This window comes from Stomoxys calcitrans, chromosome 4 (genome assembly GCF_963082655.1).
Source record: "Stomoxys calcitrans chromosome 4, idStoCalc2.1, whole genome shotgun sequence".
NCBI classification, from domain to species: domain Eukaryota; kingdom Metazoa; phylum Arthropoda; class Insecta; order Diptera; family Muscidae; genus Stomoxys; species Stomoxys calcitrans.
In genome coordinates, this window is record NC_081555.1 from 122131230 (window position 1) to 122157603 (window position 26374).

At 35.8% G+C, this 26374-nt stretch overlaps 1 protein-coding gene and 1 long non-coding RNA gene across 2 annotated transcripts in view; one reads left to right on the forward strand and one right to left on the reverse strand.

Annotated features, from left to right (window-relative positions):
- The window catches only part of LOC106092359 (leucine-rich repeat-containing protein 20), a 29197-nt gene extending 11131 nt beyond the window's left edge, over window positions 1-18066 (reverse strand). Inside the window, exon 1 of the mRNA XM_013259193.2 lies at window positions 17443-18066. Coding sequence (XP_013114647.1) covers window positions 17443-17704 — 262 coding nt within the window. The 5' untranslated portion in view covers window positions 17705-18066. The remainder of the gene's footprint in view (window positions 1-17442) is intronic.
- Window positions 1-26374, forward strand: part of LOC106092358 (uncharacterized) — a 324230-nt gene that overhangs the window by 40795 nt on the left and 257061 nt on the right. The window contains exon 4 of the long non-coding RNA XR_009398190.1: window positions 18032-18045. This is a non-coding gene — a long non-coding RNA (uncharacterized LOC106092358). The remainder of the gene's footprint in view (window positions 1-18031; window positions 18046-26374) is intronic.

Sequence of the window (26374 nt, forward strand, 5' to 3'; positions counted from 1 at the left end):
GAAACATCAAAAACGTTTTCAATTCACTTGACATCATTTTCAAGAAAAAAAAAAAAACTCCCCTGCAGAGTGCTAAATTGCCACCAAAGTGTGTGTATACCAATGTTTGGGGAGGCATAAAAACTGTTGTATATTAATCATGAAAATTTATGACATAAATTCTAAAAGGAAATTATCTCAATTTTGACGTCAGACATGCAGTCTACAACAGTGTGGCCTTTGTCTGGACGAAATTTCGTGCATATCGTCTCTGTGTTGTTAAAATTTAGAAATGACGTTTAAGTTAGCCTTATTTTTGAGATGCAAACATCACCCATGTTGTACCCATTTGGTGTTTCCCTCCTTAGAATTTGCACACAAAACTAATGTCCGCATAATTTTTTTTTTTGATTCGTTGCCAATATTTTTTTTCTCCTTATTTCACAATTGTTCTCTATTTGGCTAATATTCGTCGTAATTAAGTGAAACGTTTTTCTTATGAATAAATAAAACTGAGACAAAACAGCCACATGGAGAATGGGAAATGAAAATGCGTTTCTAGAAAAGTTGTTATTCGGGGTGTTGAAAACAACCAATATGGAATTGAAAGAAAATTTCCTATGAAAATATCTTCGCACTAAGAGCTCAGCGAAAAATATTGGTCATCTTATGGTTTTAGTAAATATACAAATGTTTCCATGCGAGCCGTAATTGACTAGAAAATATTGAAATCTTAAATGTATATTCCCATTTTGGGCTTTTTGGACTGTTTGGCAAATTCTTCGTTCCGAATAAAAACAGTATATTTGTACTCTTCTAAAGTTCATTTGACACGCATATTGGACCCAAGAAAATACGCCTAAAACCAAAAAGAAAATGTACCCCAAAATTGGGGCATTTTCGCATAATGAAAAATGACTCCAATACAAATGAACCCCAATGTATGCAAATAAACCCTGACAAACAAATGGTTAGAGGTCATCTTAAGGTTTAACTTAAAGTGCAAACAGTTCGATGCGAAATGTAATTGAATAGGATATTGTGAAATCTAAAATGAATTTTCCCGTTTTGGGTTCGTTTTGGACTGTTTAGTTTTTCATACTGTTCGTTGCGAATATAAACAATATATTTGTACTCTCCTGACGTCCATTTGACATCCATATTGGACCCATGAATACACGCTCAAAATCAAATAAGAAAATATACCCCAAAATTGGGGTATTTTTGCATAATGAAAAATTACCCCTATACAAATGCACCCCAAAGTATGCAAATATACACTGACAAAGAAATAGTTAGGAGAGAAAATTCCCCATTGTTGTTTATCTCCATATGCCTGTTAGGGACTTTTTTTCGCAAACTTGTACAACAATTTGGACTTCAACAATCTTGGGGGAGCGCCCCACCCAAACGGACACATTTCCCGATTAGAACAATATGGGTATCAAATGAAAGGTATTTTGAAGAAGAGAACGAGACTAATGCTAATCACAAAAAATTCCCAACAGAACATATTGGCGGATCAGGCCAGTATGAGAGTTACATGAATGATATTTTGAATTAAAGATCGAATCTGATATCATTATGAGGGAACTAGTATTTTCCGCACCCCCAAATACCTAATCTGAGCCATAAAACCTAAAACGGAGATGTAGGATAACCGGGACAATGTGATACTTAATAAAAAATTAATGATCCATCGCAGTAGATTACGTATCTGATGTTCAAATTTAGTAAAAGTGCCCGAGGCTCACACACACACACCCCCAAATGGATATGTAGACTCACTTTAAGAGTATGCTACTCAAATGAAATGTCTTGGGATATAGAGTAGGAAACTGATAACCAAATATAGTAACACGTACCAGGAGCATACAGGACAATTAAAAAAATTTCAAACATATAGTGAAACCCCTATAAAACTTCACAACGATCATGTAGGCTGATAGGATAGGAAAAATAAATTTTTGATAAAATTTTCTTTTTTCTTGAAATAGGTTTATTTGACGTATTTCCTTTATAAAGGGTAATTTTTTTGAGGTTAGGATTTTCATGCATTAGTATTTGACAGATCACGTGGGATTTCAGACATGGTGTCAAAGAGAAAGATGCTCAGTATGCTTTGACATTTCATCATGAATAGACTTACTAACGAGCAACGCTTGCAAATCATTGAATTTTATTACCAAAATCAGTGTTCGACCAAATAGAAAAATCTATAGGATTGGAATCTGGCGTATTGGTCAAGTTGCAATTTTATTCCAAATTTTAGAGCTCTACCTCAATCTGCAACGAAAGCACCATTTTGTACGGATTCAAAAAATTTTTGGTAGTTAGCTGATATGTAGTGTCAAAATCTATCTGTATCTCAATTTTAAGACCTGCAGCTCAGTTGGTTAAAAAAAGTGCAAAATAATACCAATTACGTTTTATTCAACTTCTGGTATGATTTGTTACCACATATCATATTTTATTAGGACTGCGACCATTTTTCCCCAATTGCTTAATTCTAGCTGTCGCCGATCGTAGATTAAGATTATGTAGATTAAGATAAGCTATTTCGTATTATTTTGTACTTTTTGATACCAATATGTATGAATTTTGAAAAAGCATGTAGTCAACCATAAAATATCTCCTAGTTGCAACTACGTGCCAAATTTTAGAGCTTTACGTCAATTCGTTAATAAAATACCAAATGGTACCAATTGCAGCACTAAACGTACGTTTTATGCCATTGTGAGTACTGTCATTTTTACGCAACAGCAGCATTTAAGCCAAATTTTGAATTTCTAGCTCTATCCTCTCGCCTGTGTGCAGTTTACTTATTTTTTACCGGTTTGGTAAATGTAAAAACATCCAAAAACCCATTAAATCTCCCAACTTAGTTTACCACAGTGTAGCTTTGTACCAAAGTTCTGAGCTAAATTTTGTACTAAAAAGTACCAATTGCGTTATAAACGTACTATTTCTCCGGCTTCTGGTATAATTTTCCAATTTTTATTTCAAACCTTATTTTGACTTTAATTTGCAGTTGTTGTGGCTTTTTTTGGACCACCACCATGTCGTTTGGCATTATAATGATTTATAGTGCGAGGCACAAACATTTTGTTCACTTTGAAGTTTTTGAGTTCGCCAACAATAGCCGGTTGTAGGTTTTCCGCCAAATATAGCATAATGATTTTGGTAGCATGCAAACAATAAAATGAGCTGTCAAAAAATATATCATGTATCTGTCATTTCAGTGTGTACTTGGTAAAAGTTCTTGTCAGCAACCCTGTATATGAAAAAAAGATTCATAGAACTTGACCAACGAAATCCATGATGGAGTGTTAATTCGATTTATTCCTATTTATGTTTTTATTCAAGGTATAGTACTTTTTATGACAATTTTTTATATTAGTACCTAGTTTAATGAATTAAAAAATACATGACTCATAACAAAACTTGCTAAGACCCCTTTCAATGTACCTCAAGTTCAGTAGCATACCCCACAAACATGTGTAGTCACATACATAACGCATTCAATCATAATAAATGATATCGTAACCGAGTATATGCGGCATCGTCGCCGCCGATCTCAATGTGTTTTTCATTTTATTTAAAACGAAATTTCCAATTAATGTAAACAATAACAGAGAAAAACAAGTGCATATAAAAATGGCACACAAATCCTTCAAAGAAAATGAAAATGCGTTTCACTCTTTCTTTCTTTCTTTGGTGGTCCACCGACAACACAAAAGCAAAACAAAGAAGATCAACGACATTTGGATATTAACAAATCTTATTGCTGTTTTCCGTCTTTCCGTGCGCCGGTTTTCTGTAAACATTGGTTGCCTTGTTACATTGGAAAATTTCCCAACTTGTGTGCCATTTGATGATGACCATCACAGCAGACAAAGAAAAAATAAAGAAAGAAGGCACAACAATTTATTAATAGTCACAGTTTTTATTTTACAATGAAATTTGCGTCTTAAAAATAATTGTAGCACATATGCGGCAATCATAACATATGGATTGGTCTAATTAAAACTGTGTCAAAAACAAATCATTGTATTATATGTAGTTTATATAGCTGGAGTGTTTTCAAATGAATTTTGTAAAAAAAAACTTATCGGATGTTCTATGACATAGTAAACAATTGTAACTGAAATGGAAATTTTAAAAAATGTTGATGTGCCTATTTGAGAGCGGTTGTTATTGGTCGCATACCGAAAATTAGGCATATATGTGTGTCTTGCTTGGTACAGACGGGTGTAGCTAAGGCAAATAAATGTGGACCCCAATTAAAACTTAAATAAAAAAATATCTGACCCAAATAGGCATAAGAAGAACATGACGGTACAAAGTTTAGTCCCACGTAAAAATACCCTAAATCTAAAATGAAAATATGTCCAAAATAGGTAATAGAAATCAACTATAAAACTATTCAGGCTTATTTTCGTCTTTTTGGGGCCTTTTTTCATGTTGCTATTGGGCCCAATTTGGGCTTTCTTCTGGTAAAACTAACTTAGCTTGGGTTGTAACAAATGTTGGGGCATATTTAAAAAATAACAAGAAATTTTGGTGTGATTATGAATAATTTGGGGTCTTGTTGTATTTCGATATTTGGTGCGCATGTGAATAGGAGTAATTTTTCATAATGATTAAATACCCCAAATTGGGGATATATTTACACCCTTCACCACTACTGTGGTACAGGGTATTTAACTAATGGCAGGATTTCATACAAAATTACATTCTGATTCGATTTAGCTTTGTCCACTTGTCTGTCTGTCCGTGTTAATTGTCAATTTGGTATCTGATCCTCACGAAATTTGGCATCAAATATTATCTTCATATTACGACTGAATTTTATTAAAATTGGTTTAGATTGAGATGTCGTTCCCATATAAATGCATCGCCCGATTTACATTTATAGAGCAGTATGTATTAAAATTTTTAACAGAGATGCCATAAACTTGTCAAACATTGTTTAAAACCCACCAGAACATATCTGACGAGCTTCATCAAAATTGGTTTATATAATGATGTAGGCCTATTGATTTTTGCCTTTCCTATCTTGTTTCTTTCAGTGTATTCTTTCTGTGGGGATGATACTGATAACGGTTGATATAATAAATCTATAACGCGTGTTCACAATACCGAATATTTTCAACAACGCTTGTTTATTGTATTATTCTGCAATGTATTTTCACATCAGTGTGGAATTAATAGTTTTATTATAACGGTGCACTGAATTGAATTAATATTAGGCGTTGCAAAATTTGTCTCATAAAAATTAACTACAAATTGTTTGTAACGCTGCCTAAATATATTATGTTTTATACCCAGCACCGACGGATGTTCGTTCAGCAGTTTTGATTTACCTATCAATCGTTTTAGTGCGAATTTGATATTTTTGCGCCAAAAATTAGAAAAGTGTAAATTTCTTTCCAATTTTCTATACAAATTAGTCTTCTAACAACCAATATTTGGAAAGAAATCATGATTTATTAATATTTTTTTTTACCAGCCACAAAAAGCCAAAATTAAGTTAGAAGTTATGACACTTTGTTGTTTATAAGGAATATAAGATAACTGGTTTTCTTACTCATACATTTACAAAAAAGTAAGAAAGATGTGACTTAGTATTGTATTTAAGAGCCAATTTTGTGGCAGTGAACATTAAGGTGGAGTAACATACTATGCGCGCGCATTAAAAACGCATTCTAAATGCAACTCTGCAAACAAATCCTACAAAAGCAACTCGCAAAAGTAACATCGTGGGTTGCCCAAAAAGTAATTGCGGATTTTTCACGGCTTGTGACTCTGTAATTGCATTCTTTCTTCTGTCAGTTATCAGATGTTACTTTTAGCTTGCTTTAGAAAAAAAGTGTAAAAAAAGTATATTTGATTAAAGTTCATTCTAAGTTTTATTAAACATGCATTTACTTTATTTTAAAAAATCCGCAATTACTGTTTGGGCAACCCAATAATTTTTATCTTTGATACCTTAAAACACTCTTTCACGTACGCCATAACAGAAGGTCGCTCGAGTACAATCGTCAAGTTAAAAATTTTTTAACTTTTGCTCGTAGCTTTTGGGGGATTTGTTTGCAAAGTTGCATTTTTAATGCTTGCGCATAGTATGTAACTCCATATTCAAAGATAAGTTCGGTTTGCTACCACAAAATGAGTGCTAAGCATATTTTGGCAGCTAAGTCAAAACTACTGGATATTTATGTAATTCCGATCTAGCCATGTCCACTTGGCCATCTGTCTGTTGAAATCACGCTGTAGTGTTCAAAAACAGGGATACTGAGATGAAACTTTGCACAGATTCTTTTTTAAAACCCACCACCGAAGAATAGGGGTATACTCATTTTGTCATTCCGTTTGCAACAAATCGATTTCCATCCATATCTATTCATCGACATCCATTTCCATATAAAGTATATATATTCTTGACCGTCGTAAAAACTAAGACGATCTAGTCATGTCCGTCCGTCTATCTGTTGGAATCACGCTACACTCTTTGAATATGAAGATATTGAGCTGAAACTTTGCACAGGTTTTTTTTTTGTCCATAGGCAGATAAAATTTTAAGATGGGCTATATCGGACTATGTCTTGATAAAGCCACCATATAGACCGATTTGCCGATTTATGTTCTAAGGCCCATAAAAGCCACATTTGTGTTGGGTCACTTGATACCCTCCCTCAATTTGGCCCACATCGGTCCAGATATGAATATAGACCGATCTCTTGATTTAAGGTCTTGGGCCCATAAAAGGCGCAATTATTGTCCGATTGCGCCCAAATTTGAAACGAGTGTGTTATGTTAGGCCCTTTTACTTCTTTTTTCAATTTGGCTCAGATCGATCCAGATTTGCCATATAGCTGCCATATAGACTGATCTCTCGATTTAAGATCTTGGGCCCATAAAAGGCGCATTTATTGTCCGATTCAGCTAAAATTTGACACAGTGACTTATGTTAGGCTTTTCGACATCCGTGTCCTATATGGTTCAGATCGATCTATATTTATAACAAGCTGCCAAAAAGACCATGATTAAACCAAAATTTAACTTTTACTGGAATGACTTGAATTTCTTAGACCACTCAATGTCCGTGCCGAATTTGGTACAAATCGGACCATATTTGGATATAGCTGCTATGCAAATACAAATTTGCCCATAATCATTCCATTAAGGAACTGGGGCAAACTACTCACATATCAATGAGAGCTGTCCGATTTAAGTTTAAGCCGATTCAAGGCCGATTTAGGGCCTTAGACCTATTAAAGTCACATTTATTATCCGATCTCTCGATTCCATTTATTATCCGATCTCTCGAAAGGTCTTGGGCCCATAATAGGCGCATTTATTGTCCAATTTCACTGAAATTTGGGATAGTGTAAGCCAGAGTATGGTCCGAATCGTTTTAGATGTGAGATGTGCCATATATACGAATCTCCCGATTTATGATTTTGATCTCATAAATGATGTATTTATTAACCGATTCCACTGAATTATGGCACAATGAGTTCAGTAAGGCCCCTCGACTTTTTACACAGAGTATGGTCAATACTGGGGCTATATTTGGATATAGCTGCAGTATATTGCGATGTTCCGATTTATCGTTTTGGGCCCATAAAAGCAGAATTTATTACCCGATTTGTTGAAATTTTGCATAGTGAGCTGCGTTAGGTTCTTTGTCATCCTTGTTTAATATGGCTCAGATCGGCCCATATTTGGATGATATAGCTGCCATATAGTCTAATCTTCCAATTTAAGATCATGGATCCATAAAAGGCGCTTTTATTTTCCGATTTAGCTGAAATTCTGCAGAGTGTTAGGCTTTTCGACATCCGTTCCCTATATGGTTCAGATCAATCTATATCGGAGATGGTCCATCGGAAACTCTGACGTATATGACGACATTTTTGGCGTATAATAAAGAGTGAGTTTTGAAGAGCTAGAGGAAAGTTGTTTAAAAAAACACATAAAATTCAGAAAAAATCATGAAATCTTTATTTGAATCGATAGTACGGTCCATATAATTTAATGTTTGAAGATTATTTCATGCAAATGTTGACTGTGACTGCAACTTTAATGGTCCATCTGCTTAGTCCAATTTTGGCTTATTCTTTCCAACATTTCGGCCGGTATCACACGAATAAATGCTTCAATGTTGTCTTCCAATGCGTCAATTGAAGGGGGCTTGTCTGTATTGACATGAGCTTTAACATAGCACCACAAAAAATAGTCTAAAGGCGTTCGATTGGACTCGCCTCTCAATAAGTCCATGGTTACGCGTGCTGCGTGGCATGTGGCACCGTCTTGTTGAAACCACATGTCATGCAGATCAAGCTCTTGGATTTTGGGCAAAAAAGAGTTAGGTATCATTTCACAATAGCGTCCACCACTCAGAGTTACGTTACGATTCGCATCATCTTTGAAGAAGTACGGTGCAATGATGCCAACAGCCCATAAACCGCACCAATCTATTACTTTTTCCGGATGCTTTGGTAGCTCTTGCAATGCTTCTTGCTGATCTTCGTTCCAAAATCGACAATTCTGCTTATTTACGTACCCATTAAGCCAAAAATGAGCTTTGTCGATGGAATGGAAGAAGCGCGCGATGAATTTTCTTAAGAGAGCACGCATTTTGATAATAAAATGCAATAATTTGCAAGCGTTGTTCGTTTATAAGACGATTCATGGTTAAATTATAGACCAAACTGAAGATGTTTGACATTGAAATAAAACACGAAACGTGCGTGAGCTGTTCAAACTAGTTTTACCAAAAAGATAATAGCTAAATAATCACCCTTTACCAATCTCCCGATTTATGGTTTTAATTCCATAAAAGGTGTACTTATTAACCGATTTCGTTGACATTTATCACCATAATTGTGCTGTTTCACCGAGTATCGCCCAGATTGTGCTATAAATACCCCTTTATATACTTCCCGAATATGATGCAAAATGGTCTATTTTTAAATATAGCTGCCATTTAGACAAATATTATGTTTTACCGTCTTCAACAGTACATTGTTTTAGACCTCTTGACGTCCATGCAGAGTTTGGTTCAAATGAGACTATATTTCGATATAGCTGCTATGGGTTCATAAATGATGCATTTTTCGCCGCATTATATCGAAAGGTGGTTCATATACATGTATATCCAGGGTAGTGGGTATCCAAAGTTCGGCCCGGCCCGAACCTAATTCTTTTTTTACTTGTTTTAATATTCCTTAGAATATGTTTGTTTACATTTTCACATATATGTCAAGTATAAGGCGGTAGTTTTTGCAATACTTTTTTTTTTAAGTTCATTAATTGATAACGCAAAATAACCTTCACATTTAAATTCATTCATGGGAAAAAATTGCAAACATCAAAACAAAATACAAAAGAAAGGTGACAAATTAAAAAATGTTATAATAAAGAAATCATATGGTAAATGTCATTGTTTACCCTTTTTTCATGTGGTTGTTATTGCTATCGATAAGATACAAACAAGCCACATTGAAAATCTACAATACGAGATAAGATAATACACACAATAATGATGCACTAGGAGGGAAACAAAGGGCTTCCCCAAGAAACCTCAACAGAGACGAATACGAATACTGAGGGAATTGCGTATTTATAGGCCATGGTATTAACTATTGAGACAAATTTCATAAATTTAATCATAGTTAAAAGAAATTAGGTCATTAAGTGGTATTTTAAGGTGTTTTTATGTATCCCATGCTCCATCGATTGCTTGTTGAGTTCAATAGCATGGATAAGTTTTTAAACAAACAAATTAGTTTCAAATCATGGGATATGGTAGACATATAACTCGTTTGGTATATAACAAAAACATGAAATGAGAGATAACATTGCCTTGGGAAACAATGTTTAAAATTTCTTTTGTTAACCACAACAATATACAATAGATATAATAATGGGGAGACCTAATCACCTAAATAATACGCACATTTTAGAAGTCTGGGGAAGAATAAAAGCATATCCCCCCCACCACAACTTAATATGCTTTTTAAGTAGTTTTAGTTGTTATTTTTGAATCAAAGTCATTATGCGTAGTCACCGAGTGCCTCTTGTGCTTTGTATGTGTATTTCTAGTCAGTCTTCTGGTCGGTTGGATTTTTAATAATGGCCTCTTAAACTATTACGTTTTATATGAAATTTGTTAGAAATTATAAAACTCATGCTCACTTGAACACACATATATGTATATAATAACTTTTTTATTCAATATTTTGTAATTTTTACACGCACATTAATTGTTGATGGCAAAATTGTTAGTATCGGCTGGGGGCCAGTTGGTGAACAGTTTTAAAGTGATGGGATTAGACTCTGTTGCGCTACAATATATTGAGCAACTACTAAACTTAGCTAAAGTGTAAGCAAGCACTTAAAAATTATCTAAATTATTGGCATCGTAGTTCTAGTACACTACAGAAAGGAAAAGTTGTATTCAGAAAACATATCTTAGCTGGCATACAAAACAATATAAAACTGTTATGGCGTTCATACCCTTTCAAAGAGTAGCATCACAATCATGCCCATTTAAATCGAATTTTCATTATACAAAATACAATTCACATAGCGAACGTCATGTACATACAAATAGGGGATCACCATAGGTAGGCATATCCCTCTATATCCCCGAACCACTAGATTGAATGCCAGCAAGATCATTAATAAGATTTTGAATCGAAAGTACACTGGTGCCAGCGATAGTCTGAGTATTTAATCCCTATGTATCCGTATCCTTTTTTTAACCATATCCATATGGAACTATAGCCCAGCAGGATTGTTGTCTTTGCTACTGAAGAGATATGGTAATAATCTTCCACTAGAAAAAGGTTAAACAAAAGCTATGTCGGTGATATAAATGATAAAGGTGTTAGTGGTGACAACAAGAAAATCGATGATGTTGCGCTATTATAAGATTCTACTGATGAGTGGGCAATATTTAGTTTTCATACCCACCACCAAAGTAAGGGAGTATATTCATTTTGTCATACTGTTGCCAATACATCGAAATATACTATTCCGACCCTATTAAGTATATATATTCTTGATCGTCGATCAAGACGATCTAGCAATGTTCGTCTGTTGAAATCAGGCTACAGTCTTTAAAAATAGAGATATTTGCCCAGTTTTTTTTTCTTTGTCTATAGACAGGTTAAGTTTGAAGATGGGCTATCGGACTATACCTTGATATAGCCCCCATATAGACCGAGCTGATGATTTAAGGTCTTAGACCCATTAAAGAGGCATCCGATTTCGCTGAAATTTGGTACAGTGAGTTGCTTAAGACCTCTCGGCATACTTGTTTAATACAGCCCAGATAGGTCCATATTTAGATATAGCTGTCATACAGACCAAACTATCGATTTTAGAGTCTTGGGCCAATTAAAGCCACATTTCCTCCTGCCATATATACTGGAGGCCACCATAGCGCAGAGGTTAGCATGCCCGCCTATGACGCTGAACGACTGGGTTCAAATCCTGGCGAGACCATCAGAAAAAATGCTCAACGGTGGTGTTCCCCTCCTAATGCTGGCAACATTTGTGAGGTACTATGCCATGTAAAACTGCTCTCCAAAGAGGGGTTGGACTCGGCTATAAAAAGGAGGCGCCTTATCATTGAGCTTAAAAATTCAATCGGACTGTACTCATTGATATTTGAGAAGTTTGCCTCTGTTCCTTAGTGGAATGTTCATGGGGAAATATACCGATTTTCCGATTTAAAGTTTTAGGCCCATTAAAGGTGAATTTATTAACTGATTTCGCTGAAATTTAGCACAATGAGTTCGACTTCAGATCAGTCTAAATTTGGATAAAGCCATCTTATGGCCCATAAAAGGCGCATTTTTAAACGATAAATTTGGTACAATAATTTGTGTTAGACCCTTTCATATCCTTCTTGAATATGGTGGAGATCAAGCTACATTTAGACAAAGCTACTATGGGTTGATGAGTTATTCATCGTATTATGACGAAAGGTGGTTAATGTGGTGGTGGGTATCCGAGGTGGTGGGTATCCAATGTTTGGTCCGTGAAAGCCGGGCAATGACAAAGGAAATGTTCCAACGTCTCATCATCTTCCCCGCATGCCCTACACACGCTATCACTTGCCGCACCGATTTTACGAAAGTGAGCTCGTAGTCCTATGTGTCCCGTTATGACACCAATAGCTATACAGACCTCTTTCTTACTTCCTTTTAGTAATAACCTCGTCTTCTCACGATCTGGAACCCCCATATGATTTCCGCCGTCCTACCGACCGTTTCGCTGTTCCACAGGGTTGCATGGGCCTTCGTTGTCCACGCCCTTAACTCGGACGGATCGTTCAATACCAAATGAAGTCCCAGATCGGGAGACAGCCTAAATTTATAAATTTACTTTTTTTTTAAGTATATGAATTAATTTACATAAAAACTGAGAAAAACTTTACTTAAAAATTTTTGCTATAAGCAGAATTTTCCAAACCAAACTAAACGAGTTATTCGACATAGTGAAGTTGCATGTCGACTTTGTTCTCTTTATGGTTACATGACACTTTAATAATATTACATTGCGATTAAAGTTTAGTGTTTGTTGCTTTTTAGTTCAACGATGATGATTGGCATGGCTTGGTGGTGATGTTAATAACAATAAAGTCTACCGGCAGGTGGGTTAGTCAGGCAATACACAAAAAAAGTTACAAAACTTCGTTTACATTTGTTGCACTTCCAACTGTACAACAATACAGATGGGTTAGGCTTTGGAAATTATTTTTTTAAGTACGGAAAATATGGTTAAGTTTTTCAAAAAGAAGGAATTTATAATAACATAAACTATGAATAAATGGCAAGTTTTTGTATGTTTTGTTTGATAGACGAAGAATAAATTTAAGTCATTTCAAAGAAACACATGTGTAAACTAACAGGCCTAGATTGTAAAGAAAAAAGTTGCATAAAAAAGAAAATTGTTTTAACAATTCAGCGGCTTGTTGGTCAGTGAATGAATGAATGAAAGTTATTACATGCACGTTAATGTAATTAACCATGGTAATTTATGGGAATTTGTTTATCTGTTTTTTTTCATTTTTCGGTTTTATTGATGTGTTACAACATTAGCTTAGTTTATTGTTCGGATTTGTAGTGTAGTACAGTCGACATACTGACTGACTTGGCTTTGGCAATTTTCACCAATTTCATTGATAACAATCGAGTTATAAATATAACAATTAAGTCTATAAATTATTGCTTGTTGAAATCCTAGGCTTGCACAAAATTGCAAAAAAGCTAAATGTATAGTTAAACTTAGATTTATAGATTCCTTCAAACATATATGTTGTTATTTGAAGCTTTAAAAATTGAAGTTGTTATGGCGATGATGCAATTAATTAGATCGATATCCATATACAACAAAAGTATTAATGGCCTAATTTTTTTGACGATGATTAACTACATTGAAAGTATAAAAAAGATTTTTTTATGATAGTGATTAAAGTTTTGGTTCATTTACGAGCCAAAAGCAAGGAAAATAATAATTGGATTTAATTTCAGGAAAGTGTCGATTATGAAACATTTAAGTCGTTTTTTGGTTAATGTTTAAGTTAAGCTAAAGTCGGTTTACGGAGCGTTTGGCAAAAATACAGGAAGAGAGGTCATATCATGATATAAAGTTTTTAAAAAAGTTTACCAAGGGGTCGAAATGTGTCAAATTATGGTTGGTGTGGTATTTCTCCTAGGGCTTTCATTTTTCCACATTAAGTTCATCTCGCAAGAGAAATGAAAAAATCATTCGAAAAATGATCCTTTCCCTAGTATAGGTTACGTTTAAAAGAGGGTGCTGATATTGATCCACCCCATGCCACTATGGCCATACACCTAAGCCAGTAATCCTCAACCTATATAAATTCGCCTTTTATAGGTCAATAAATTCGCCTTTTATAGGTCTTAGGCCTTAAATCATGAGATCGTTCTAAATCGCAGCTATATCCTAATAAGTGGGCCGATTTGGGCCATATTGAATACGTACGTCGAAATGGCTAACATAGACCACAACAAATTTCAGCGATATCAAGAAATAAACGTTCTTTTTTTGTCCCTAGAACTTAAATTCGGAGATCAGTACATATAAGACAGCTAAATCTAAACATAGTTCGATCCTGACCATAATTGGTACGAATGTCGAGAGGCCTTAAACAACTCATTATGGTAAATATCAGGGAATTTTCTTAATTATTTCACTTTTCATGGGCCTTAAACCTAAAATCTTGAGATAGGTATATATGGCAGCTACATTCAAATCAAGACCGATCTTAGCTATATTGAACTGTGATGTCGAGGAGCTTAATACATCTCACTGTCCCCAATTTCAGCGAAATCGGACAATAAATGCTCCTTTAATGACCCCAAAACTTCAATTCGAGAGATCGTTTAAATGGCAGCAACATCGAAATCTGGACTGATCACGGCTGTATTGAATGGGGGTGTTTAGAGTTCTAACATAACTCACTGTCCCAAATTTTTTTCGTTCAGCTGAAACCAATTGGCTTTGATTTTGCTTCTATTTAGAATAGAAAGCAAAATAAAAACTTTTAGAAAAAGTTGAGACATATGTGGTCTGCTTAAACATATTGAACATGCTACGGATATCGTGATTTCGAAGCTGACCAAAGCTTCATCATCAGTCCAAGGGGACTTATCAGACTAATGATAAAGCTTCGATCACCTTCTAAATCGCGATCTTCGTAGCCTGCCCAATGCTTTTAAGAAAACCACCACCAATGCATTAACATACGTTTTAGGCTATTTATGTGGGTATTTTCCGCACCATAGCATACATATGATTTAAGTAAATATTTTATGTGCTGTTATTTGAATTCGTTAAGAAGCATCAATTTGTAAAAAATTAAAAAAAAAACGTAGCGCAGAGATTGCCATACCCGCCTATGGCTCTGAACGTCTGGATTCGAATCCTTGCGAGAACCTCAAAAAAAAATTCTGAAGTGGTTATCCCCTCCTAATGCTGGCGACATTTGTGAGGTACTATGCCATGTATTGTATAAACTTGACATGTGAGAAGTTTATTTTTCCGGGCGAATTTGTATATCACGCATGTTGTAAGTCATATCAGAACACTACGTACAAAATTACAGCCAAATCGTATAACAAATGCCGCTTCCAGAGGCTAAAGATCTGAAATCGAGAAATTGGTTTATATGGTAGCTACAAATGGTAATGGACTGATTCGGACCGTACTTAGCAAGTGGTTGGAAGTCGTAACAGAACACTGTGTTCAAAATTTCAACCAAATCCCATAACAATTGTGGCTTTCAGGGGCTCAAGATCTCAAATCGGAAGATCGGTTTGTATGGGAGCTATATCAGGTTATGTACCGATTTGAACCGTACTTGGCACGGAAGTCGTAACAGAATTTTATGTGCAAAATTTCAGGCAAATCCGACAAGAATTGCGGATTCTCGGGGGTCAAAATGTCAAATCGTGAGATCGGTTTATATAGGAGCTATATCCAAATCTGAACCGATATGGCCCATTAGGAATTTCCAATGACGCACGCATAAAGATATGCACTTGAAATTCTGCACATATACTTCTTATTGATAAGAAGTATATGTGCAGAATTTCAAATGCATATCTTTATTTATTCGACCGATATCGTGATTTCGACAGATGAGCGGATATGTATGTCAAGACGTTCAAAAGTATATATTCTTAATAGGTTATCAGATCTGCATTTCGAGGTGTTGCAAACGGACTGACCCCATCCTGGTTGTGGTTATAAAAATGCCATAGTGCCTCACAGATGCCGCCAGCATTAGGAGGCGATAACCACCGCTTAAATTTTTTGTTTTTTGATGTTCCCGCCCGGATTTGATACCATGCGTTTAGCGCCGTAGGCGGACATGCCAACCTCTGTGCTACTGTGTCCTTCAAATTCTTAATCGTTCCCTTCGAAAAATGGTTCAGCGGAGTCGAATTAGTCAAAAAGTATGTATGGTTCTTAAAGGCATTGGATTATTGGCAAACAACATCAACCACTTATTTTTTGCAGAAGATTAAGCTCTTTATCGTGGCCCGCTTTTTGTTGAAGATTCATGTTAGTAGCTTCTTAAAAATTTGGGTTTCGAGTATTATAGATTGGCGTTATGTCTAATCCGACATCGACACCTCTTCATAAGACCAGTTTTCAATATAATTTGGTACTAAGCGCACTCTTCTTTTCAAGGGTTACCATGATTTTTTAAGATTTGTAAATTGTTGGGGTATTAACTTTTTTGTTTCCAATATTTGGGTGGTGCTTAAAGTGAAAATTACCCCTACGGGAAATGTGTAGTCGATTGCCACAAATATACCGGTCCTAAACTGGAGAATTAGTTACCTGTCACACGACATATCCTATAGGGAATGAAAAGTTTTAATTGTTATAACCTATGATCCTTAATTATTTTTCATAAGTCGCTTAATTATTGTTAAAAATTGCTTATCCGTTAAATATATTTTCTTAACTTATCAATTATCTCCCTTAAAAATACTTGCAAAGTATACTCATCAGTGTCGCACTGTCATAGGACCTATCCTACGGTGTTAAAATGGTGGAAATTCGTCACTTTGAGCAACAAATCCTTATAAAAGTGACAGATTTTTTCCATGTAGATAATGAGAACCGGTTTGGGACCTGTCCCATTTCCCGTAGGGACGTTGTACTCGTATGCGTAGGTTATTCTCCATACGTTTTTACAATACTCTCAATAAATTATAGTTAACTTATCAATGAGAATAAGCATCGTTCATTCTTTGCTGTTTAAAAAACTAGAATAAGAATAAATGTGAATTGAGCATCAACGCTAGCTTAAAACCATGTTTACACTTGGAGCAAATCTAGATTTGCGACGAGATTTCGGAAATCTCTTGTTTTGCAAAGAGGTTTTCCATACATTTTCAGTGTGAGCAAATCTACTTATTTGAGGTGATTTGCAGCAAATCTCTTTCGAAATCCCTGTTGCCAAATACACATCACTTGAATCGTAGTGTAAACTGGTTTTGGAGATTAAAAATTAAGTGGTTTTGGGCTCTAGTGTAAACGTGGTTTAAAGGAAACTTAAATTTTTTGCACCACTGGTTTATTCACCTAATTCTGTATTCTCCCATAATTTTTGAAAAAATAAACGGAGGTGGGTGAATTTAATTTCATTAATCATAGTGTAACGTTTTTGCCAAAAAATTTCCATCATTATCAACCGATCTAAGTATTAATTTCACTAATTGGGACCATGCAATTTCCGTATGAACTCGAAAGATAAGTCCTCCAAAAATGTTCTTTAAACCTCTGCCATTGTTGGATGTTCTTTTCTTGGGTTTTTTAAAATTACAGCAAAATTTTGCTGCGTTTTACATGTTCTTAAAAATTTTCGAAGCTTTCATCTATCTTCGAGAGTTACAAACTTACCTAACATATTATTCTCCTTGGCATCCTCGCAACGACCGACCACTCGAATAACACCACGACCAGCTATGGGGGAGAATGTAACAATTCCACCAATTCTGGCTATGTGAGGGGGTACACGGGGATCTTCAACCATGGGTTGATCGAGTACCAAGTTTCCATTTGTGTTGTTATTGTTATTTCCATTGTTGTTGTTATTATTGTTGTTGTTGCCGTTATTGCCATTATTGGCAATATTGGTAATATCGTTACCGAAGGGACGCATTTTCACTTAAAGTTTCAATTGATATTGGCTATATGAAAATTCTTTTTTCTAATTTTTATTAAATTTTCTTTCTATCTTTTTTTGTTTTTTGATTGTATGCAATGCACAATAATCACTTTTTGCTCATTTATACAAAAATTTGATTAAGTTACTTTATTCATATGGTCACTGGGTTTATTGCGTTTCAATTTGTTTTCTTCATAAATATATTTTTTCTAATAATGTTCTGATTATTTTCTTTAAACATTCAACATTTATATTTTAACTGTTTCATTGAACACATTCAATATTTATTTTGAATTTTTTTTTTATTTTTATTTCTTTCAGTTACAAACCGCTTGGTAAGTGCTCCGTTTTTCAAATGTTCAAAAAGCTCTTGCATCAGCTGTTTTTATACTACAGAAAATGAAAACAAAAGAATTGAAAATTTACAGCCATGAGAGAAAACCTAAGACAGAAAGAGTCAAATCAAAACAAAACCAAAACATAATAAAAACGAAAACAAAGCATGGCAATGGTGTTGACGATATTTCATGTACGTATCATTTGGTGGAGCGTAGTGTGTTGTTGATCATATGGAGAAAATGAGAGATGGAGAGAGATTTGCGTTCATTCATATTTGCGTCGTTTTCAGTTTTTGTAAGTGCGAAATCGCAGTGTCTAGGAGGTTTATTAATCATATAGGGTTGCCAAGTTCTTAAAAATGATTTGGCAGTCACAAAATATCGCACGTAAAAAATTAATACATTTTTACGACAAACAAAATATGTTTATTACAAGTTTTTCTTTTATTGTAACTGTGTAACGTTTCGTTTAAACACACCAAACATTAATCATAAACGTAGTATTAGTAAATGTAGGTTAGGTAAGGTTGAAAAGAGGGTGCATACGTTAATCCGCCCCAAGTCACTGTGGTCATACACCTAAGCCAGTAATCGGCTTGTTGTGCGCTCTAAAAACTATAAAGTAACCTCTTAAAAGAAAATTTTAAGTTAGGAATTCCGTGCTACTTACGAAATCCTTAATTGTTTTCAATACCACTTCCCTAAGTTGGTTCATGTCTGGTATTGGGTCCCCACCTAAATGCCGGTATTTGGTAGACGCGAAAGCCGGACAAAGGCAAAGGAAATGCTCCATCATCCATCATCTTCCCCGCATGCCCTACACATGCTATCACTTGCCGCACCGATTTTACATAAGTGAGCTCATAGTCCTATGTGTCCCGTTAAGATACCAATAACTCGTCTTTTCACGACCATTTCGCTGTTCCACAATGTTGCATGCGCATTCTTCGCCCACTCCCTTAACTCGGACTGCGTCGATCCGAAAGGCTTGGGGTTAAACAAGTTTATTGACGGCAGTCCACTGGCCTTCACCGCCAAGTCATCTGTCCTTTCATTTCCCCTTACTCCGTTATGGCCCGGCACCCAAGCGATGCGGATTTTGCCATCCTAAGAGACTTACACTGCAAGACTGTTCGTTACCTTACCGCCCTGGTTGTTATCGCCCTTATGGCAATTTTGCCATAAGGGCCAGTGGAATATCCTCGGATTCAGACCCCTACAAAGTGTCAACATCTGCGAGCCTTTTCAGTACGCTCCTGAATGTGACACCTCCAATCCAGTTTCCTGTCCAACATCATTTCACCTAAGTATTTGACCTTGTCAGATATCGAAATCGTCTTATTAAGGAAATGTGGTGCGTTAAATTAGCCCACCTTCGTCTACCTCGTGAACAGGCTTCTTTGGGTTAACATTGAGACCTCTGGGTTTAGACCAGTCATATGCCATATGCAAAACCTTTTCGGCCCTTCTGCATAGTTCGTTCGGATCCGTACCCAGCATATGTAATGGGTCATTTGCAACGTTAACGTTTGTTTGTAGTAAACCCTTAAACGTTTGTTTGTTGTAAACCCTTCAGCACCTTGTGTTGTAAAACCAAACAATCTTTAATGGCAAAAGTGTTTTGATAGCCGCAAACAATTATTCGTTTACCGGACCAATAATAATTCTCTTGTGTCTCTTTTACTAAAGAGCCTCCGTTCCATCTGTTCGCAATTGGCAGACTAATTTGCTCTAATTTTTTCCAAGCCCACTGTGCGTAATTTTTAACTGCCCAGCCACCCCCTTTTAATACAATGGAATCATTTTTCCTCCTTAACAAATCAAAAGGAACGGTGATGGTTTCATCGTAGCTCTCTGATGAAGATGATTCCATCAAAACGCTTAAAAAGCCGATCATTGTTCTTTTCTTGCTGTCTAAAAGGATACAATATTTGAATTTTTCAAGATTTTCCAAATAATTCTGCATATTTTGCACTTACCTTCTAATGTAGAACAATTTTTGAGTTCTTAAACACAGCTATTAAAAGCCTTCCAATTTCCCACAACCCATTATGATTTGGTATTATGATCTATTGTATTCGTTACACTAGAAATAAAACAAAAAATTGTTGTTGTTTTCGCACATTTAAATACCTACTTTGTGGGGCATGTTTCTTTAGCGCGCATAATGTTACCAAAAGTATATATGTGCCTAAGAAATTCTTGTTTTATTTTCTTGTATCTGGCAGCTATTTGTGGGTTGCTCTAATGATTTTTGTCATTGGACATACCAGCATTTTTGTATCGAAACTTTAAAAATTGGTACTTCCGAGTTTACCATCCGCACTCGTCCGAGCTGACTTTCCTAAGTCAAACTACAAAAGGAAAAAATGTTATGTGTGAGATGGTGTCTATACCAGTGACTAGCGCACAGTTGAAGTTATTTACAAGCCTATGGGTCTGCTTGGAATTATTTTCTTATGTACGTACAAAGTACAGTTCAATACAGTGAGTATTTTTGCCAACCACTGGCACACCAATAATCGTTTGCGACTATCTAAGCACTTTTGCAATTAAAGGGTTTTTGATTTTAAAACGAAAGAAAGGTCCTTTTACCGTAGACGAATCTGATATAGGGCTTTACAATAAACATAGTTATTTACGTTCAATAATATTAGGGTACACCCATAGAAAAAATCAAGCACGTCGTTGACAAAGTGGCCACATTCGTTCATAAAAGTGAATCAACACACAGATGTTATTAGATCAACAACAAATATTTATAAACCAACAACAGGTATGTTGAACAAAACGTCCACAGACGTTTACATTCTGACAACTTCTAGTGCACAGTGCACATTATTTAAAGATCACAAAAGATTTTGTGTGCCGATGATTATCGAACCTGTGTTTCATCAATCTCATTGTGTGTTTACAAACACCTTACCACATTGCACCTCGGCCGTCTATACACATACAAGATTTTAAGAGTCATTTAAACTTAAGGTTGGTATACATACACATTTCGAAGGGATGATGTCCACAACGGTCATTGCATGAATCAACAACGCTTGCTCGCAAAATCATTCACGCTTGTTGACAATATTTCCAACAACGGCCGTGTATGATAATGGCAACGTTGGCGCATGATTTTGAAACATATTTTTCCTATCTGTGTAATGGCCACCGTTTGATATGCTGAAGCGCAACGTTACAATAAAAGCAATACTTCCTGACAAATGTATTTTGTTTGTCTCTAAAATTTTCTTTGTTGCTGTTGTGCTTAAGTCTAATTATAGTAGATTATTTACACTTTAGTAGACAAAGTCAAATATTTGGCTTTGCGATGGCAACTCTGTTTTACTTTATTTTGTTTCTGTGGTATAGACACATCATGGCCAAGAGAGCAAGCTTCTATAAATTAGACACTCATTCGTAGTTTTGACCAGTGGCGTATTGACGCTTTTTTAACATCGCCACACTTTTGCACCGCTGCAGGTCTTTAACATTAATTTTTGTTGCCAGTTTTATATGTTGCATGAATGTGTGTTCTAGTGTTTATGCATCTCGCTATCTTTGCTTGCTCCTATGCTCAGGCTATTTTCTATGTTATTGTTTTTATTGTGTTTAGTTTTTATTTAAAGCGTATTATTTAATTGCTTTAGTGCAAGAAGTACGCCAAATTTGTAAACGTGCCAATATTTATTTTTAAACTGTTAGAAAAGTTGGCACGCACTTCTTAAATAGTTTTGGTGGATTTTTTTTGATTCCCTCAGATGAAATTAGAAAGCATTAAAGCATACACATTCGCACATAAGTGCTACAGTGATTTTAGCATTGTTCTGATTGACGCCGCGATGCACCATCGGCCAACTTGCAACAACGTAAATGTCATGTGATTACGAGTGAGCACGAGTGAGCCCAGTCGTTGGGAAAATTAGCCAAAATCTTGCATACTGACGGCTGGGGCTGCACGTTCGTTGGCAATTGTAATCAAGGATTTTTTCTGATGAGGCAATAATAGTTTGCAAATTTGTTTTTAGATTAAACAGATTTACCTGGGTAGTGCTAGAAGTAAACATTACGCAATCGAAAGTTTAAGATTTAAATAACAAAGAGACAGATGGTATGAAGTTTTCTATTTTTTCATTCCGCATGCATCTGTGACCCTATGTAACATACATATATTCTTGATAGCCTAAAATTAAAGGATAATCAAGCCATGTCCGTGTATCGGTCTATTATAATTACACTAGATAGAAAAAAAATATGTTGAAAAATCATGTATCAATGGCTTCATTATTAGCTGTGTTTTATTTTAGTACTGGGCAGTGCAATGCTATTTGTATGAAAATTGCACCTATCCAGGACAATGAAATTCTCGATATGTTACCAGTGGAGGCTTATGTAGAACATCTGTTGTCAGGATTGTCATGATATGTTTTTCGCAAATAAGTGTGACCATTGGCAGAAATACCTCTATTGTTAATGGTATAATGAAATAAGTTAACTTCAGACTGGCCGAATCTTGGGAACCCACCAGCATGGATTCTGCTAAAAAGTTGTACAAAATAAATTTAGTTGAAGGGCATAATTTTATTCTACATACCAAACTTCTGTCAAAACAGCAAAAATTAAAGCTTCTAGGAACTGAATAAGGATGATCAAGAGATCGGTTTACATGGGAGCTATATGGGGTTATATACTGATTTGGACAGTGTTATTGGCACTGTTGTTCAAAGTCTTAACAGAACACCGCATGAAAAATTTCAGCCAAATCCGGCAAAAATTGAGGCTCGTAAGGACTCAAGAAGTCAAATCGGGAGATCAGTTTATATGGGAGCTATTTCAGATGGAGGCCACCATGGCGCAGAGGTTAGCATGTCCGCCTATCACGCCGAATGCATGGGTTCAAATCCCGGCGTGAACATCAGAAAAATTTTCAGAGGTGGTTTTCCCTTACTAATATTGGCAACATTTGTGAGGTATCCTGCCATGTTAAATTTTCTCTACCAAGTGGTGTCGCTATGCGGCACGGCGTTCGGACTCGGCATAAAAAGGAGGCCCCTTATCAATAAGCTTAAACCTTAATCGGGCTGCACCCATTGATAGAAGAGAAACATCTTCTGTTCCTTAAGGGAATGCTCTTGGGAAATTTAATTTAGTATATCAGGTTATAGACCGATTGGAACCGTACTTGGCCCAGTTGTTGAAAGTCGTAACAAACACTACAAAAATTGCGGTTTGTAAGGGCTCAAGAAGTCAAATCGGGAGATCGGTTTATATGGCAGCTACATCTAAATCTGAACTGATATAGCCCATTTGCAATCTCCAACGACTTGTTCATCAATATTAAGTATTATTTACACAAGTGTAAATAAATCTTAGTTGATTGCTCCTTTTTTCAAATTTTAGCTCTAAATTTTACAAATATTAGCATTTTTTCTTCGTATTGTTTTGACGGGTTGGCAAATGGCGTTACCACTTGATGCCAGAAAAAAACAGGCTTGCACTGGAAACTTGTTTTGCGTTTTATTGTTGCCCCTTTCGGCTTATCTATCTAGTACTAAAATAAAACAGCAATTATATGCCGGCGTTGTTGATAATATTAACAACATGTGGTTTTGAATTTGTGAGCACAAGTTACCAACCTTAAGTTTGAATAACTCTTAACAATGAGTATTAAGACGTTTGTAAGCAAACAGTCATGGGATCGATGTAAAGGGTGATTTTTTAGCTATTATCTATTTTTTGGCAACACTGGTTAAAACTGCTCATGCATGTTTCGTTCTTTGTTTCACTGTCAAACATCTTTTGTTTGGTCTATATTTTAACCACGAGTCGTCTTGCATCTGTTAAGAAAATTCATCGCGCGCTTCTTTCATTGAGCAGCAAAGCTCATTTTTGGCTCAATGGGTACGTTAATAAGCATAATTGTACTTCTTCAAAGACGATGCGATTGTAACGTAAATGTGAATGGTGAACACTATCGTGAGATGATATCCAAATTTTTTTGCCCAAAATGCATGAGCTTGACTTGCATGACATTTGGTTTCAACACGACGTTTGCCACACAGCACCCGTAACAATGGATATTGAGGCGAGTTCGTTGAACCTTTCATTTCACGTTCGGGACCGGTCAATTGGCCGCCTAGATCATGCGATTTAACGCCTATAGAATATTTTTTGTGTGGCTATGTTAAATCACATATCAATACAAAAAAGCATGCTTCAATTGATGCATTGGAAGACAACATTGAAGCATGTGAGATACCGGCCGATATGTTAGAAAGAGGAGGCCAAAATTAGACTAAGCGGATGGACCATTTGAGGTCACAGTCAGTCACAGTTAATGCAAATGAAATAATCTTCAAACATTAATTTATATTGTCCGTACTATCGATTCGAATAAAGATTTCATGCATTTTTTTGAATTTTTTATGATTATAACTTTTAATCATAAAAACCCTTTACAAACACATGTTCGACTCTCTGCAGCAAACAAAAATTATTTCACCAGACGTTGTCAGAATGTGTTTTTTTTTTTTTTTTTTTTTTAATTTCGAACGTTTCGTTAACAAAAAATAGTAGCTTTTGGAAACAATGGGATGACTATTGACAACGTGTGATTCATTTTTTCTGTGGGTGTACTATCTTTAAGAATAAAGTATATATGTAGTTGAAGTTGGCTACATGTTATTTGTTTGTGCATCGGCAGGTTTAGTTCGAAGACACGCCACGTACATGCATAGGCATGTTTAGTTCGAAGACACGCCACGCCATATTAAACTGTATCACAGTGGTTAATTTCAAAGTTGCCCATGAACATTCCGTTAAGGATTCTTCGCTCATAACAGTGCTGACTTTTTAACGATAGGAATCCTTCTTTTTATTGCCGAGTCCGAACGGCTTGCTACCGAGCGCCACCACTAAGAAGTGGTGTTTACATGGATTATTACCTAAGTCAATTATCTCTCAAGTATCGCTAGAACTAGGAGGAGGAGAACAAGATAACCACCGCTGAAAAATTTTTTCTGATGTTTTCGGCGGTACCCCGATTTGAATTAGCCAATTTGATATATGTGCGGAGTATGGTACATATCGGCCCAAATTTTAATGTAGCCACGAATAAACCTTACTCCTCATTTTACTTATTAAGATAGGTAAGGTTAGGTCAAAATGACAGTCTATTTTCTAAACAGACTCACTTAGACTTTTTTAGTCAACTTTGATACCACAGTAGCGACAGACCCACTATCCCCACACTTGTAATACGAGCACGCTACCAACTCGACTACCGGGGCGACCCGATTTCAATATAATTTGGAATGGTCAGTGCATAAAAATTGACCACAGATCGAAATATCGTTCAGGCCCCATAGAAACCGATCTCCCGAATTTGCTTCTTGTCATCAGGGCAGGACAGGGACGGCTTTTATTTGATTTTGATGTAATTTTGGTTGGAGACTCAGACTGGTTAGGTGACGCTAACTATTCGATATAGCTGATTACTCACTAAACCAAATTTGTTATCCAAAAAACAAAATTGTTTGCTTTTACAGCAGTTTTTGTCAGATGAAAATGGGAAAGTAGATATTACAGCTGTTTCAGTAAACATTTCAGTCAGCTAAATCAGCAAACAAAATCTGAGTTTTTAATTACAACGCTCTTACTGCTAAGTTCGACTGGGCCGAATCTAGGGATCCCACCATTATGGTTTCTGCTAAAAATTTATAATAAAATAAATTAAGTTGAATTGCATAATTTTATTCTACATACCAAACTTGTGTCAAACCAGCAAAAATTAAAGCTTCCAGTAACCGAGCAAGGATGATCGAGAGATCGGTTTATGGGAGCTATATGTGGTTATAGACTGATTTAGACCGTATTTGGCGCTATTGTTGGAAGTCATATCAGAACACTATTTGCAAAAATTCAGCCAAATCTTATAAAAATCGCGGCTTGTAATATCCAAATCTGAACCGAGATAGCCCATTTTCAATCCCCGACGACCTACATCACTATTAGTATCTATGCAAAATTTTAAGCGGCTAGCTTTACGCGTTCGACCGCTATCGTGATTTCGAAATCAGTTTATGTAGGAGCTATATCACGTTTTGAACCGATATGAACCACATTTAGTCCATCTGATGGAGGTCATAGGAAATGTCCTCGTGCAAAATTCCAGCCAAGTAGAATAAGATTTGCGGCCTCTAAAGGCTCAAGAAGTATATTCGGGAGATCGGTTTATATGGGAGTCATATACGATTTTTGACTGTTTCAAACTATACTAAGTACATCTGTTAGAGGTTATAGGAAAACTCATTGTGCAAATATTCGGCTAAAT